Source organism: Metopolophium dirhodum, chromosome 8 (assembly GCF_019925205.1).
Source record: "Metopolophium dirhodum isolate CAU chromosome 8, ASM1992520v1, whole genome shotgun sequence".
NCBI classification, from domain to species: domain Eukaryota; kingdom Metazoa; phylum Arthropoda; class Insecta; order Hemiptera; family Aphididae; genus Metopolophium; species Metopolophium dirhodum.
This window is the reverse complement of record NC_083567.1, coordinates 20,284,370-20,301,426: the sequence shown is the minus strand read 5'-3', so window position 1 is coordinate 20,301,426 and position 17,057 is coordinate 20,284,370. Positions and strand designations below refer to the sequence as shown.

The following is a 17,057-nucleotide window of genomic DNA, read 5'->3' as shown; positions in this document are numbered from 1 at the left end:
GTTTTGTACTTTCTGGGGTAAAAATAAAAAAATTAATCAAAATAATCGGGAAACACAAAATAAAAACTATGAACTTTTGGTCGTTTGGTAAAAAATTAATAATTGTAAAGACTTGCAATTTTCACACAATATTTATATTGAAACGCGTTTGACATAAATTAATTTTCAAAATATTATAGCTTTGAGCTATTTATAGACATTCGAAGATTTCAATTTTTTTCAAATTATGTAGGTATAGCAAAATGAGAAATAAAGATTGAGAACTAAATATAGGATTCCATGAAAATTTATATTAGGTACAGAAGTTTACAAAAACAGAAACGGATATCTATACTGAAAATAACCAATAGTGTCATCAAAGGTGTAAATGAAAAATGTTATGATGGTGAAAGGGAATGCAGACTTTATAATATTCTATCGGGCCGGTTTATTTCAACTCAATGCCATATTAATATATAAAAAACGTTTACTGTACCAAAATTAATCCTAAAAAAATTATATAGGTGCCACTGGTTGTTTTCCCAACTAGCATAATTGAATTCATACTAACATTGTTTACATATCTATATTGTATAGGTTTTTTTTTTTAGTGTAAGAAATTGTATTTATAATCTAAAAATGTATACGTGAAATTGTTCACTCAAATTTCTAATAATTGAAATGTTTAAATTGTTCTTTATTGTAGTCATCACATTTTTTTGTCACATATATTTTATCAATTTGTATTACTGTCTATCTCAACACAAGCTATAGCTTAAATAGATAGATAATCTAGTCAATAATATCGTATTGTACCTAGGTATTATGTAATTTATGGTTATTAATACAAAAAATAAAATAAAAAAAATAACGATTCATCCTCCAACGATTTTAATTAATATCAAGTTGTACCTAATTCAGAAATTAATAGTCGTAGAGCCTTTAAACGATTTGCCATTACGCATTACGTAAGTAAGTATATTACTATTCTCTATAGGTAATTAAAGACATTTTCAAACAATTAAGACTAATTTTGTTTTAAAATATATTCACCACAAACCTGTTTACAATGCTCTGCAGTACGTAGCATTGACTTGTATGCAAATAACAACAATATATTATGATAATATGATATTAAAAATGTAATACATAATATATGTGTGGTGTTCTAGGCAAATATGATTTAAAAATATTACGTACTACTAACATACAAAATAATATTATTATACATAAATTATACAATACCTATCCTTAGAAATAAAATCTTACACACAGTCTCCACTCTGACACGTTTTTCGTCTGTAATAATGTATTTATCTTTATCTTCCTAAATTAAAATTTGGCACATCCATTATACCTAATATACAGCAGAACATCTTCCCCGCTCTAATAATCAAATGTCTTGTAAATTATTATATAGCGTCATATAATCAGAATTTGAACGACTGCATATATGTATTTATTTATTCAATACACGGACGTGAGCTCTATACCTAATTAAAAACCTTGCGCAGCAGAATATAACCGACAGTGTACAGTAAAACAGCAAACATCACTTCCGATATTAAATTGATTGTAATGAGAAAAACTAAGACTAAAAATGTTATTGAAAAAAAAAAACGACAATAGAAAACTATTAAATATAATCAAACAATTATGTATTACCATCATCCATTACTCATTAGAAAGACGTTAGCAGGAGGGTTTAAAATATAATTTTATTTGAAAACATAGAATACAAATTAAAATGACTTTGAATCTATATAGTTTTAAGGAAATTCATTTTAAAACAAATTAATGACAACACTTAAGGACTATCAGTGGAACCTAATAATAATTTATGAGATAAATTTTGAGAGCAAAAGCATACGATTAATAGTAGTTAACGATTGAGGAAATTGAATACATTATTCTAAGAATCCTGCAAGGGAAGCCTATGCGATGTATATTAAATTAAAATGAAACAAAATTGAAAAAATAACTTTGAACAGAGTCTAGCATAATCCTTAAAAAACGTTATACTAAGTCTACTTTGAATGAAATTATTTATTTTGAATTGATGAAAAAAATGTACGTGTTCAATGAGAATAATGGTTGTAGTTTATATTGTAATTATATAAGCGCGTTTTATAATTGATATAAACGGGTAAATTTCTATTGGCTAGTGGACCTATATGCGCAGTTATAGAAGGAATAATATTACACAAGAGGCTATAATTCTGTGAATGAACACGTTTGGAATGTCCCTGTAAGGCAGTAAAATTATAAGAAACGGTTAAAATTGAATGATACGACCAATATAAGACGTCGCAATCATTCGCTACCCACATATACCCACGAATGAGTGTTAACACGTTTTGAGATAAATGATAATAGTTAGGTAAGTCTACTGATATTTTGATAAAATTGATTTTTTTCATAGATATGATGAAAATTTGAGTTTTTTAAAACAAAAAATGTATATAATAATATATAACATATTTATTACCAGTGGCAAAATTTCCCACATCAGCCATATAATTCGTAAGCAATTCGAACTTAACGCAATCTTAAAAGTGTTATTTGATTTTACTTAATCAGCAACCGTAGTGAAATAGATTAACAAAGTACAGAGTCTTGACTGATATGAATGATATTATACCGTCCGTTAATATTATATAAGTAGGTACTCATTAAAATTTTGTAAACGAGGACTCATTGTTATGAAATTGTTTTCTCCGCCTGCAATAAGAGTTACCGTTTATGACGTGTACAATTACGATGCGCTCCTATCACTTTTGATTAGGGAAAACCAAAAGGGGCGTTGGAATTACATCGGGACATACTTATCGTTTATTCTACTTACGAGATGAAAATCCAAAAATCCTGTTGGACATCGTCGACAACATTTTTTATAGTTAGGGTTTATGTTTAATCTTTAAGTAGTCGTACAGATATCAGAGATATCCCAGAGGACCTCGAGTCGACAAAGAATATTTCTCAATGTTTACGCGTTCTTTTTCAAGTTTGTGATAAAGATGTTACTCCCGTTATTAGTAACTGTTGTAAAGATATTTCAACGATAATTACTATAAAAAGAAAATACACATTAAAAAAACTCATTTCAAGCTTTTGATGATGTTTCACAATTTCGTTGAAATTACAATTAATATTTTTGATAGTTTCACCGAGCTGAATAGTAACATTCTGCAACGTACGGAGAATATGACGAGTTCATATTATTATTTAGTTATTATATTCATACTGCAGTATCTATCTAATTTCTGTGAACAGGCCGGTGAGTAAATGGAACAAATAGCTAATCAAACTTATTATCGTGTACCTATAATAATGATAATAATAATATGTCAACAACGCGATATTAAATGCAGTATATTGTGCAGACATGTCGAAATCGTTTTTCATAACGATAAATAAACTGAATTGACAGTATCGGAAAACTAATAACTATATTATGTCGATATTATTAACCAGCGTTTTAATATCAACACAACAGATACATCATAATAGGTACCGTTGAAATAACAGGGCCAGACCTATGAGGTTTGTAGATAATAATAATAATAATAATACCTAATAATAATGTACATGACTGCAGGCTTACTGCTCACTGCTTTCGACCGATTGCTCATATTTTATTTCGGTCAGTGACGGCGATCGAGGTTTTGGAATTTAAATTTAATCGATCAAGCATCGCGGACATTGCAGCTGCAGCAGATTGCACTTTTTGACTTTTTGGTTTTCAGAGGATGAAGTTTTCGAAGTTTTCCTACGGGTTGGCATAAAAGTCAGGCGGTGAACTCGTACCGATCGTAACGGGAAGACCCGTCCTCCGTATAGACCATTACCTACCCGTCGACGGGTAAACATGCGCGTGTGTTGCGATATTCTCTCATAACATAATAATATATAACATTGTAACAGTCGTATTATAATATTACCAGCTATACGGTGTGTGGCGGTGGCTTGTTTAATACGGTAATTTGACATAGCGCCGTTTAATTATTAACGTGGCGGTGTGGTGATGCGCCGCGGGACGACGACTTAAGTCTTATTCGTCCTCTCTGCGCCCCTCGCCCGCAGACCGAGAACGAAGCGAAAGTGCGGCGCGTCTCGTCGGCAATTTATCAATTCGCCCGATCCCCCCCCCCCCGCCGTGCTCCTTGTCCGGCTACGGCTGTGTACCGCCACCGCCGCAAAGATAATATATATACATTATGTACACCACAGTGTTATACTCACACACACACACACACACACCCACACACCCACACCCACACTGTATACGACGACTATATACGATATACGTACACGACTTTGTATGAGTGTGTGTGGTAGGGGTGGATGAAATATCTGACGTGCGGGCGCCGGCGAAACCGAGACCATTCATAACGGACGTGACGCGCGACCCGCCCCCCCACACCCTCCAAAGGCGTAATAAAATGACGTCGGCGGAGGTGCCGCCGTGTACTAGACCACCTGACTAGACGCCGCCTCGTATATTATTATATCCGTACGAGCTCACTTATACATACAATATAATATATATATTATACTGTTACTTTCTATGCGCCATAACAACTTTATTATGATAATATGGTCCGCGGTTTAGAGACGGAACACGAAAACGAGAAAGAAAGAGAAATAAAACCTCACCATGATCATGTACAGTGAACTGCAGCGAGCGTATAACCGCCACACACTTGTTGTCCGCGACGTGTACTGGAGCTTAATCATAATATTATTAGACAGCTGCAGTCACCGCTTATTGTGGACTCGCTTCGGGACCAGAGTATGTTTACTATTTTATTCCATTGGCCGAACGAAGAGATAAGGCAAAAGGTCCAAAAGATAATATTATATGTGTTTCGCGCATTGTAGTAAAAATCATTAAATTTAGCTAGGTACCTACTGGTAATAATTATTCATTATTATGTATTTATCTGTATGTATTTCAGATGTGTGCTTTTATTTAAAGAAAAAAACAATGAACATTGCAAACGATAAAAATTAAATTATATATACATTTTTTAAATGGGTTCAATAAGCACGGGTATAGTAATGTAGTAAGTTTTGCTTGAATAAACACTCACGTCCAATTATTACTGTTGTACCTGTATCGACGTTTTACGAAGACGTCGTTTGTGTACTAACACGCGATCGACGATAAAGCGAGATTCGTGAATTCGACGTCCACGTGGAGATATTCATCGACAGAATCGATAACGATAACTGCGCGTGGATAATTACAATAATACGTAAACTCGTACGATTACGATGAAACACGCGCACGTCTTTGTGTGAATTCACGACGGTATAGCATCTAAAACCGTATTCACAGCTTGGCGTGGAGGAGGGAGGGTGTGAGATCTACGTTTCGAGACAACAAGAAGATGAGCCTTACAAGCGAACACGGTGCTCACACGGCCGTCAACTTGCAGGTGATGGTCGGGGGAGAGATGAACTCTCATCTACACCGCCACCGTATATACCCACAGGTTATATACTTACGGTTGTTAACGATTAAAATATAACGAACGCGAAAATCTATTTAACGTGCACGATTCGTAAGTGGATCACGCAGCCCGTATTCGTGGAATATGTATACTCTGTGACCGGGCGTAGAGAGTATTCGTCGACGTCGCCGAAGTCGCAACCCCCCCCCCCCCCCCCCCTCTGAGTCCGTCGTGGCGGAGCGGCGTTTAACGGCACGAAAAAAAGTTTTCCACTCTGCCGGTGGACCGACGCCAATTGACCCGACTGCGAAAACCCCCCGGGGCTAACGTGATTAAGAATTACGATACTCCACCACGACACCACCATCACCCCCTCCCATCGCCATCGAGCACACACCTCTCGAGATCCACACGCGGACCCGAGTCAGAAGGGCGAATATCGAGCTGTCCCGTTATTATGTAAATTATACCCATTGTCCCCGAATAATTCGTACACGTACAAAGTATCCGTTTAACCAGCCACTATATTTTTAAATGGTTAGTTGAAAAAAAAATAATCATGCATTTAGCAAATTAATATGGTTGATAGATAATGAAAAATAAAGTAACAAAAAGATGTCACTATATTTTATGTTTCCATTATAGTGGCTGTGGTAGTAAGCTCTCCAATAACTGCCCTCCTATACGAAAACGATCGTTTATAATGAACACAATAATATTATAATTTCTTCTGTTTTTGGTCACACACATTGTGTTGTCGCAACGAAATAATATTCCCATACCAATAACAGCGTGCAGTTCCATACCGAAGGAGACATCTATTCACCCGTGTACCGAAATTAACTATTCAATGCGCCGTTCAAAGGATATAAAGACTAACAATATGCAAGGCTGGGCATAAACGAGTTAAAAAGTTAAAGTTAAGTTAAAAAGTTAATTTAATTTAAACTTTTCAACTTAACTAGTTACTTTTGGGTTTTCATTAACTTAACTGTTAACTTACTACATTTCTTTCTTAATTAACGTGAAGTTAACGAGTTAATTTTTCATTTTCAGAAGTAAGTTAAGTTAATTTATTTTGTTTTTAATTTTATAATATTTCACTATTTCGTTTTCATATCAAAAAATATGTATCGTAAATTGTTGAAAGTTAAAAATGTATATCATTTGAATCTAATTTATATGGAAATACTGTATGAAGTATTAACACTATATCCTATAATTTAGTTTTGGGTTGGAAAAAAATTAAGTACACTAGCGTTGTATAAACAAATTAATTTTTTTTAACTTGATAAAAAGTTAACAAAAAGTGTGTATTAACTTTTAACTTTTAACTTTTTGTCATTGGTGCATATTAACTTAACTTAACTGAGTTAAAAAAAAATCATTAACTTGCCCAGCCTTGATGACAATATGTATCTTAAACACACCACGGCCAGTGTTCTGTGATTCAGTATAAATTTAAATTTGGATTTATTATGTCGTCGAGGTAAGAATAGTAAACTAATTATAAGTTATTTAATTTAAATTAAGCAATAATACTACATTTTACCAAAATTTTTTTTTCGAAACACTACTCGAAATAAAAGCGGTAAAAAACATATTGAAACAAGTACTTATACATGTAAGAATATAAGATATTATTATAATGACATTTAATAATTATAAAACACATAATAACCAATTACTGTTAAGACTTGGTTATTAAATGGTTTCGTGCAAATATTAATCTTACCTAGTGTATATACATTCAACTTATTGTAATACATAGAATTAAGAAAATGGGATAATGTCAACATATTATGTAAAATGTAATATTATTACCCCTGTATTTGTTTACGTTTTGTAACTCATTTACCCCACCACAAGTTATACTTTCTGAGGTAACTTAAGCAAACTGCTTTATTCATATAATATTTATATAATATGTAATGTACTTATCTAATTATAATAAAAAAAAAAATAATGATATTAGATAGTGGTATTTTAAACTTTTTAAGAACTATGACCTATAAATGCAATGTATTAACCGAATATAAAATACGTACGTAGTTATAGCTATAACCAGGTCGATTGATTGCGTATACACTTACGTGTTTATGACTTGCAATAGAAGGAAGACAAATACAAAATGTTAGTGGTACATCAACCGTCTCAAACTAATGTGTGGTGGTAGTTCTAATAGAAGTTATTATAATTTTTCTATTTACATTTTAGAAGTCCAACCATAGTTTTCAACACTTTTCTACGTGTCCTGAATCTACTAAAGAATTTTCCATTTGGATCCGACCCGATGCGGTTATACATTTTTGAATCCAGTAGAAAGTTTCTCACGCATCAGCTATATTTCAACAACTAACTTTGAACAATCTCAAATTATTGTCTGAATATTATGAATTATTTTAACTATATAAAATATTGTACAACATTCGTGAAATATTTTTCTTCCGCTTCAGAGTATTATGCGTAGGTAGTTGAAGTGAATCTTTACGAATACCGCTTCCAAGCTATTACAACAGTTATTATATTTTATAAAGATAGTGCAAACAATTGAATTTCAAAATAAGACAAACAATTATGTGAGAAATACAATGTTTTTATAAAAACTGTTTAATCACAAGATATCTCAAAATTTGATTCAATATAATTTCGGCCTCTATGGCCAGAACGAATAATAATATAATGAAAAAAAAAAAAAATGTAATAGGAATAGTAAATAAATGAATAATAATGTTTCTCAATTTTAGCTTTTAATTAATATTATTGGATTTTCTAACCAAAAATTATCACATAACCGATCTGAATGAAAAAGTGATAATTAGGTTATTTTATTAGTAATGTCTGATAACTCACGTAATAATTTGTGAGCATGTATTACATTTTTACGTCAAGTTCTTCAAAAGTAACTATATACAACTTCATTTATTTGCATACTATATTTATCATAATATAAGTATTATTCTTATACGAACGAATTTTACGAATCGTATTTTACAAACTGTACATTGTTATTAATATAATGTTCATTTTAATGAAAAAATATATAAATATCGGTTATATTTTCATGAAAGTTAATTGGAAATATTTTGGCCGCGAATATTTGGTGTTTCTATACTAATAACTAAAAATATTATTTGACAATGTTATGACGTGAATTCATATTTTTAAATTTTTGGTGATTCTTGAATTAATTAAATAATGGGTACAGTTAATATTATTATAATGGGTAGGTATAATAATATGTGCAATTTAAGTATTTTGTATAATTTAGAATCAAATTGTGAGGAATCGAGAACTGTATTAAATTGACGCGACACACTGTCGACAACTACACAATAATATTCGAGCAAATCTCTTATTTTTTTTTTTTATTAAACAAACTATCCGCGGCATCTGTGACGACCATTGGACGTGACCACCTCTTATTATTGTTATACTTATTACATATTCTTTTTATTTGGATAACGTATGACATAAATAATACAAAATATAAATAAATCAGTAAACAATAATGTCACGAATGATTTGCTTACAAAACGTCTATAACAGTATAGAATATTTAATTGTTGATAATATGATTTCCATTGTGAGTTTGGGACTGTGCAACAATATTTACGACGATCAATATTGCAAATTGATACAGGTAATTCGACATTTAATAGGTACCGAAACAGCGCGATAAGGAAACCAAAAACCATAAACAGCGCTGCTATACGCGTTTACAAATAATTTGATCGAGAAACGTGTGTAAATATATATTGTTTATTTTCAATATTTACTCTCGTAATCCGCCCGACCCTCACCACCCTACCAGACCTCTAGTGCCGCGTTTTTTTCGGCGATATTGTACCACCCCGACCAGGACGACGAGGGGTGAAAAAAAACCGAGACCCAACCGTTACGCGACGAAATGCGCGGGCGCAATATAAGTCTATTTTTCGTAAGTCGTCGACGACGAGGAAATAATAAATTATCCGAATCCCTCTCGACGGGTATTCGTTTTAATTTTGTCCCGCACCGTAATCCTGGCGGCTGTGCGGGTCCGTATTATACTTAACGAGGTCTCGTATAAACTTTCTAATTGTACCGCACAACATCCGACTTCTTATTCTCGATCACTGTGTGTAGGGGGCGGTTTCTTATAATACGCATTGTACGCGCGTCGAAGACTGTGGGCGGGTTGTGCGTGTGTGCATACAATAAATAGTGTTTGCGTATATATAATATATATATATATATATAGTGACTTGCGGTGGCCGGTCCGCGTCATTAATTCAACATCCCCGCGCGGTCTCGCTCAACCACCCACCCGCCCTACGGACGAGAAGTGCATCGAAAGCCGTACACGCGCGGTGCACTCGTATATTTTATTATACAACGTCCCGCGAAAGGATGTTCCGAAATAGGTTTGGTTTTTTTTTTTTTGGTTTTTGTTTTCCATTCGCGTCTCACTATTATAGCATACGCCGTATACGCCCGTTTGGGAGGGGGGGGGGGGGTTATGATAGGGTTGTCGCCGTTGTCGGGGGAGAGGCCGGTCGTTTAGTTATTACACGGCGTAGTCGTCGCCGTTCGAATACGGAATGCGCTTTATGTAGAGTATAATAATATTATAAATGAACGACGGGTCCCCAATCGAACGAGCCTCCGCCGATACAATATATATTATATAGTATTATGCTCAAGCACTTTCACCGCATCCAAATGTGCATCACAATAAACAAAAAATAATGTTTTTTTGACGTTCGACGTGATAACGCATTACTCACCCAGCGGATATTAAACGTTTTGATTTCCAGATATAATTGATTATCCAAAACACGTTCAAAGTGTAATGCATATACCTACCTAACTAACTAACAACTGTAATACTACCCATATAATTATTATACTTACAGTGAACGCTGACCGTGATGCGTTTGCTAACAGACGGTGGCACTCCGTTTGACCCAATGCACAGGTAAGCTCCCATCTCGGATCTGCTGACCTTGGTCAACCGCAACACTTCACCCTGGTATGTGGTAACTGAAACACATTTAAATAATAATGTACTCGTGGCTTCTGTACACTGTTCAAATATTATATATTATGTGTACGCCGTACATTTATCACGGTTTAAGAAGGTAGATAAACCAATAAATTAAACATGCCATAATGGAGGAATGAAAAGAATCGTTTGAACCAAGCAGATTTCGCCCACCAACAAAATACAACCAATGAATAAATATTTTCAAAATCTTTAAAATTAATTTTTGAAAAATATAATCACTTCGCTTAAATTGTACATTAATTCTAAGAACTCCATTTCGAGTCGATTTTTGTTTGTATATAGGTACGCAACTATTAAAAAACGTGTTGAATACAATTCAGATGCCATCCGTAAAGATGAATTTGATATAATAATGCAGGTTATGTGCACTCGTGGTGACTGACTTGGCAAAACTCAAATCACATTAAAAAAAAATGAAAATAAAAATACCGATATGTCGTGTACAATTTGGGAAGGTTTCGTTCAACATCAAAGATTTAACAGTTATAGCTAAGGAAAAATTCCTTGTCCACAATTTATTTTCGATATAAAACCGGTATGGCGTGAAGATAGATGAATAAAAACCATTATTTTTTCTTTTGATGCATCGAGTTAAAAAAAATCCATTTTCTTCAGTTCCATAGTTTTGTATCTGCCTACATAAATAGGATTTTACTCCCTTTCTCTCTCTCTCTCTTTCGTATCCACTTTGAAGACAACGGAAACCCAACACCCACCAAGGTAAATTCGTTTTTGTTTTTTTTTCGGGACATATCCAAAAAATTGATCTGATTTTCGCAAACAGAAAAACCTGTTACAAAACTGTTAAGCTGCTTACAAATGTTCACAGTGAATCCAATTCAATGGTTCACTAAATCAGGTTTGGTCTTTGCTCACAATTTACAAACTGACCAGACTGATATTTAATACTCGTTTGCGTGGAATATAATTATGTTTTTCTGTATCAGTGTCTTTTTATTCCTTTACAATATTACGACCTTAATACACAGCTCAAAGCAGTTTCATTGAGATTTCCAAATAGATTATTTCGTGCACACTATTGTCAAACTATGTACAATTTAATGTTTGTGACGATTTTTTCTAGTTTATCCGAAGTTAAATTTATTTTGATTTGATAATATTATTAGTTTTACAAAGTTTTATAAGAAATAAAATAACTATTAATTTAGTTCGAAACAATGAATTTTTCTAACAATAAAACTTAAACAATAATTTGAATGCATACGGAATAGTTTTCAAGAATTTTAATCGATATCTTCTGTATTATAATAACACAAACACAATTTATTATTTTCAAAGTCAATATATGTACATTTAATTATTACAACAATAATAATTGGACAGTTTCGGTCGAGTAACGATATGCTCGTATAGTCTTATCAACCACTGTCCATAGACGATCGTATACCAGTAATACGACATCGTATCGAATCTTTCGTTCGATATAAAAAAAAAATATATAATATTATTGTCTTGCATTCCAACTTTCGATTTAAGTTTGTTTGGTTTAATATATATTTCGATTTTTAATAAATAAAATCAAATTTATAATTACTTAAATCATAATATATTATATTACCACACTCTCTCCGATAAGAAATGGTCATTTTTACAACTACAATATATTTATTGATTCAAATAATCATTTTTGTATGTCATTATCGTGTTTTCCATTTCCGAGTGAAGCATTATGCAAATCATTCATTTAGGTTGGTAGTAACTACATTTTATTACTGAATATCATTGTTTTGGCATCAGTAAATTTAACAATATTTTAAATAATAAAATATTTATAAAATAACTAATAAGAAAATTATGTTTGTTGGACAAAATTGTAAAACTCATACGTAATTAATTCATTTGTATTGTACACCACACACCTCGCATGTATAAAATATCATAGGAATTTTCGCGGAATGAATGTTTGCTGCGCCTTTTTATAATGACTCGTAATTGTATGATTACTATATTTTATACGGTAGTTATACAGGTGAAACAGTAAGTAAATCGTTAAGAGTATTTTTTCCAACGATAAAAAAACAGGATTTACGCAAAATTTGCAAGATGCGTGGAAAATAGTGTTTTAAATATTTTTATCAGACCTTAAAAGGGATTTCAAAATAATAATAAACCCGATATTCATTGGAATTGAAAACATCAAACACAGACGTTTATCTTCTACGTGGTATTTCAAATCTAAATCCGTTGTTGTATCGAGTTCTATAACAATGACAAAAAGTATTTTATAAAGAGCTAAAAAAAAGTGCCGCAATAACAAGGTAAAAGAAGATCACAGTTTTAGTTCTTTACTATATTTTTATATTATAAACCCATAATATAACATTGTATTATATACCTATGTGTACGTGTATGTGTTTATCTTATTATCATAAACCACTGTCAAATAATCTAAATTTTTTTGTTCCGAATCGATACAAAGTCGAAAACGAACATGCTGCTTATAGTTATCATAGTCGTATTGTATTGTATGGCATTGTATAGTATGAGTTGTTATTTGTTTGTAATGTATTATTTCGGAGTTTTCGCATATCTTGATTAAACACGTTAATATTATTATGAATAACAGTCAGTAAAGTGTGTGAAAACTAATTAGTAATTTCAATATTAATTAATAATTGTGTGCTGATGACAGATACTTAAATTACCTAGTTACTCCGCGTGGATTGGATTTGAGTGAATGTGTGTCAAACACAACGGCGACGAGATAATAAAATCGAAATTTTCGTTCGACCCGTCAAGAACTATAGCGCATTACACGAGCCTACAATATTATAATAATTATTGTCAGATGTCACCCCCCCCCCCCCACCTCCAAACAAAGCGTCGTATAGACCGTACAACAATATTAAACTATTGGGTACGATGAAAATCAGTCGTCGACGGAGTTAGGCTCAAATAATATAATATGTACTTACATGCGTATGTGTATATATATGTGCGTGTGTGTGTGTTGTGAGAGAGTATGGATAACTTTTTGAAAGGAGTTTGGTTAAGATTATTGAACCGTGAAACCCATTAAAATTACCTATCCCGCGTCCACAGTTTTTGTTGTTTTCCGGTAGTAGTTTTAATTAAGCTGCTTACATTCCCAAGATACCCGTTCGTTTGCGAATCAACGGCTTCCTAGCCGGATTTCCCCGATTTCCTTCGCAGGCTTTCCAGTTTTCCACTATATTATCTACATCAATACGCAGTAATAGTAGGTAGGAGTTTAGTAGTGTTAGTAGAAGTGGTAGTAGCAATAGTAATAATACCTAGGTAGTTGTAATAGACCGAGTCGGCGATTCCGCGATAAAAAAAATAAAAGGTAATAGTTCTAGAAGTATTAGTAATGGAAATACCACCAAAAGCAACTGCTCGGGCCCCAGCGCACCGTGGCTTTGAGTGTAGCTGGCTCCTACAGAACGGTCTGCACAGTAGCGATCTTGGAAGGGAGGGGCAGGCATTATCCCAGCACACTGGATTAGGCACGGTGTGGGTGCGCACTATGGCGGCTCCAAAAACCTTAGTGGTAGAAAATACTAGGGTAATAGTAATTAACAGAAATGCGTGGGGCTGGTTGGCAGCAAAAATGGGTGGATGAAATCACATCATGGAGCGTGACGAAGCGGCTAATACCTGGCGTACGAGCAAGCCGAGCCCACGAGGTGGCGGGTTATTATATGACCCAGTTCTATTGACGGGATATGGCTGTTTCCAAGCCTACCTTTACAGATTTGTGTGTGCGGTAAACCCCTGATTGCGTGATACGCGGAGATCTGCATGCAGATGTGATCGGTGGGCGAGAAGACGTTTGATGGAACTAGAGATCGCAGTGGGCGAGGAGGTCACGCCACAAACTATTTTATCCGTTATGCTGAATAGCCGGGAGAATTGGTATATCAGTAGAGCAGTAGTGCATTGCGCTAATAGTGGACAACAAGAAAAATCAGGAGCAGCAGAGGCAAATAAATCATCAATGGGCAGCTATAGTTCGTAGAATCGATGATAAACCGACGCACAGGTGCAGCTGAACACGACCGTTACTAGTAACTTATCGTAATAATAATATCCGTAATTTCGTAAACTGTAATTGTAATTGTACTTGATGTTATTGTAAATAATGCATAACGTTGTGTAAATAAATTATGGCGGCCCGGCGGGAAAGCAAAGCATATAGATGCAGTCATCAACCAATTCGACGACTATTCAGGATGGTAAAAAAAAAATTAGTAATCATCAAATGCATGTTTATAAAGATTCGATTAAAGTATAGAAACGGCAGTCTTTGGTCCCAGAGATCGCCACTGATGTGTCCTTCGTTTTTGTTCGTAATTCTTGCCCCCACCAGGAGCACCTTATATTACGAACATGGTCTACGATTGTCTGTTTTCCTTAGCCTATTTTCCTGGGCCGCATAATATACTATACGCACTCTGCAGGTACCTATATGATCATTATGGTATTAAAATGCGCTCTTTCATAGAACTTATAACTCCATCAATCAAAATGTATAAACCTAAAAAAGATGAAAACGGTCCGCTATATTTATGCCATTTTTCTTCAATGCAGCATTTAAACGAAATGGTATATTAAAGTCATGGATTTTTTTTCTCTTTTAGGCCTTTCGTTGAGTTTTTGAGATCGTATGACTATTGAATTAAATGGTCACTTTATCAAATCACATTGGAATAAAATATACAAAGTTCTGTAAAAGAAAGAACAGACACACAATGGTCAAAATCTATACCTAGTCATAAATATTTAATAATGTAAATTAATACTTTGATTAACTCCTCGTCCCATAAATATGAAAGAATACTCTTATCTGTAAACTGTATTCACCATTTGTTGAGAAAATGAAACGAAAAAAAAACAAATATTATGAAATCGACAGATACGTGATAACATTTTATATAATTATAAATATATTAAATAGTTATAAGAATGACAATTGGTAAAAATACAATTATAATTTTATAAAATAGAAAAACAAAATATAAATCGTAAGTTCATAAAAATTACTAAATATATGAATAAATACTAGGTATATATTATTATTATAATAAATATGATATTTAAGTTGCAAATATTTAAAACATTTAAAACAATTTACAATATTATATTTTTTGTTTAAATTTCACTGAATTGAGTCACAGAACTAATCAATTAATGTTATAGCACATACACTGTTTTATTTTTTAAATTTATATAAATATTTGAAAATGGTACTTATATTTGATAAATCAAAATTTTAATTAAAGTTATTAAAATGTATTACAATAGGTAGTATATAAATTCCAACTAGGTACATTTTTAATATTGATTAGAATGGTTAAATAATGAAAGCAGTTTAATTAATTTTCGTTGTTGTATGTTTAAAACATAACAAAACATTTCAACAGATAAAAACATGTGTGTTCTAAGTACTTCAGTTTCAGTGGCTCAACCCACAAGACCAGGGAGAAAGGTATTATAAGAATCGAACCCCTTTGTTGAAGTATATTATTATGATCGTAACGTTTATTGTACTCGTATTAAAGATTTGTTCTCAACGACATAAAACACATACTGACAGATAGAAGTAATAATTTTATATCACACATATATCGCGAGTGTAAACATATGCGTAGAGATGAGTAGAAGATATTAATATAATCATCCGATTCTTTCTTATATACAATTTTTAAAAACGCATTTTTCGTTATAAAAAAAAATTTTGAACATACGTTTAGGTTCTATAGAAGGAAAAGACATATTATGATTTATTAGTCCGACGATCATAAATCAAACAATTTATTGTTTAGAAATCAAAGATGGTTTTACTTCAACAGTTTAAAAATATTAAACAAACAAAATTATTGCGTGCACTAACAAAATCGTTTTACGCGCAAAAAAACAAAAATCTATCCAATTAAAGTTTTATTATGGTATAAAACTTATGAAATAATCCTTCAAACTAAAGTTTTAATCGTAAACCGTATCCTTAAATTTTCGGTATACCTACATCTGTGTCTGTATGTGTGTGTGTATAGAAATAAGTAAATAAAATATGTATAATCTCTCTAGTAAACAAAAAAGTAATGGACATTTTATTTATTAGTGAATATTAATATATTACCTATAATTTACTTGGCGGCCAAAACAAAAATGTAATAATAATTTTAATAAAAAATTACATTCACCTATTAGCGTAAAAATATTAATATTTTAAAATAAGCATTTTAGACAAAACATCCCGGGGAGGAGGGAGACAAGTGGAGTAGGCATAAGGAAAATCCCCCTAATATTGTATTTATTAATTAAATTTAACTACACTACGAGTAATAAATACCAAAAACACATTAGGTTTCGAGTAAAGTTTTGCTATCAAACAATTATTTAATTAATTATACATGAAAAATCTTACAAACTATATGAGGATACTGCTATGTATAATAATATGCACATGATAGGGCAAATCGATTGAATTACATTTGCCAAGAAAAAATGATGGGAATAAAGTCATATTATCTGTGAAAAGGCAAAGTTTTCCAATGAAAACTTTTTACTAGCTTATACGTCAAATTTTG

At 32.6% G+C, this 17,057-nt stretch overlaps 1 protein-coding gene across 1 annotated transcript in view; it reads right to left on the bottom strand.

Annotated features, from left to right (window-relative positions):
• LOC132951072 (lachesin-like) overlaps nt 1-17,057 on the bottom strand; it is a 101,031-nt gene that overhangs the window by 15,758 nt on the left and 68,216 nt on the right. Inside the window, exon 6 of the mRNA XM_061022765.1 lies at nt 10,332-10,460. Within this exon, the coding sequence (XP_060878748.1) occupies nt 10,332-10,460 (129 nt within the window). The remainder of the gene's footprint in view (nt 1-10,331; nt 10,461-17,057) is intronic.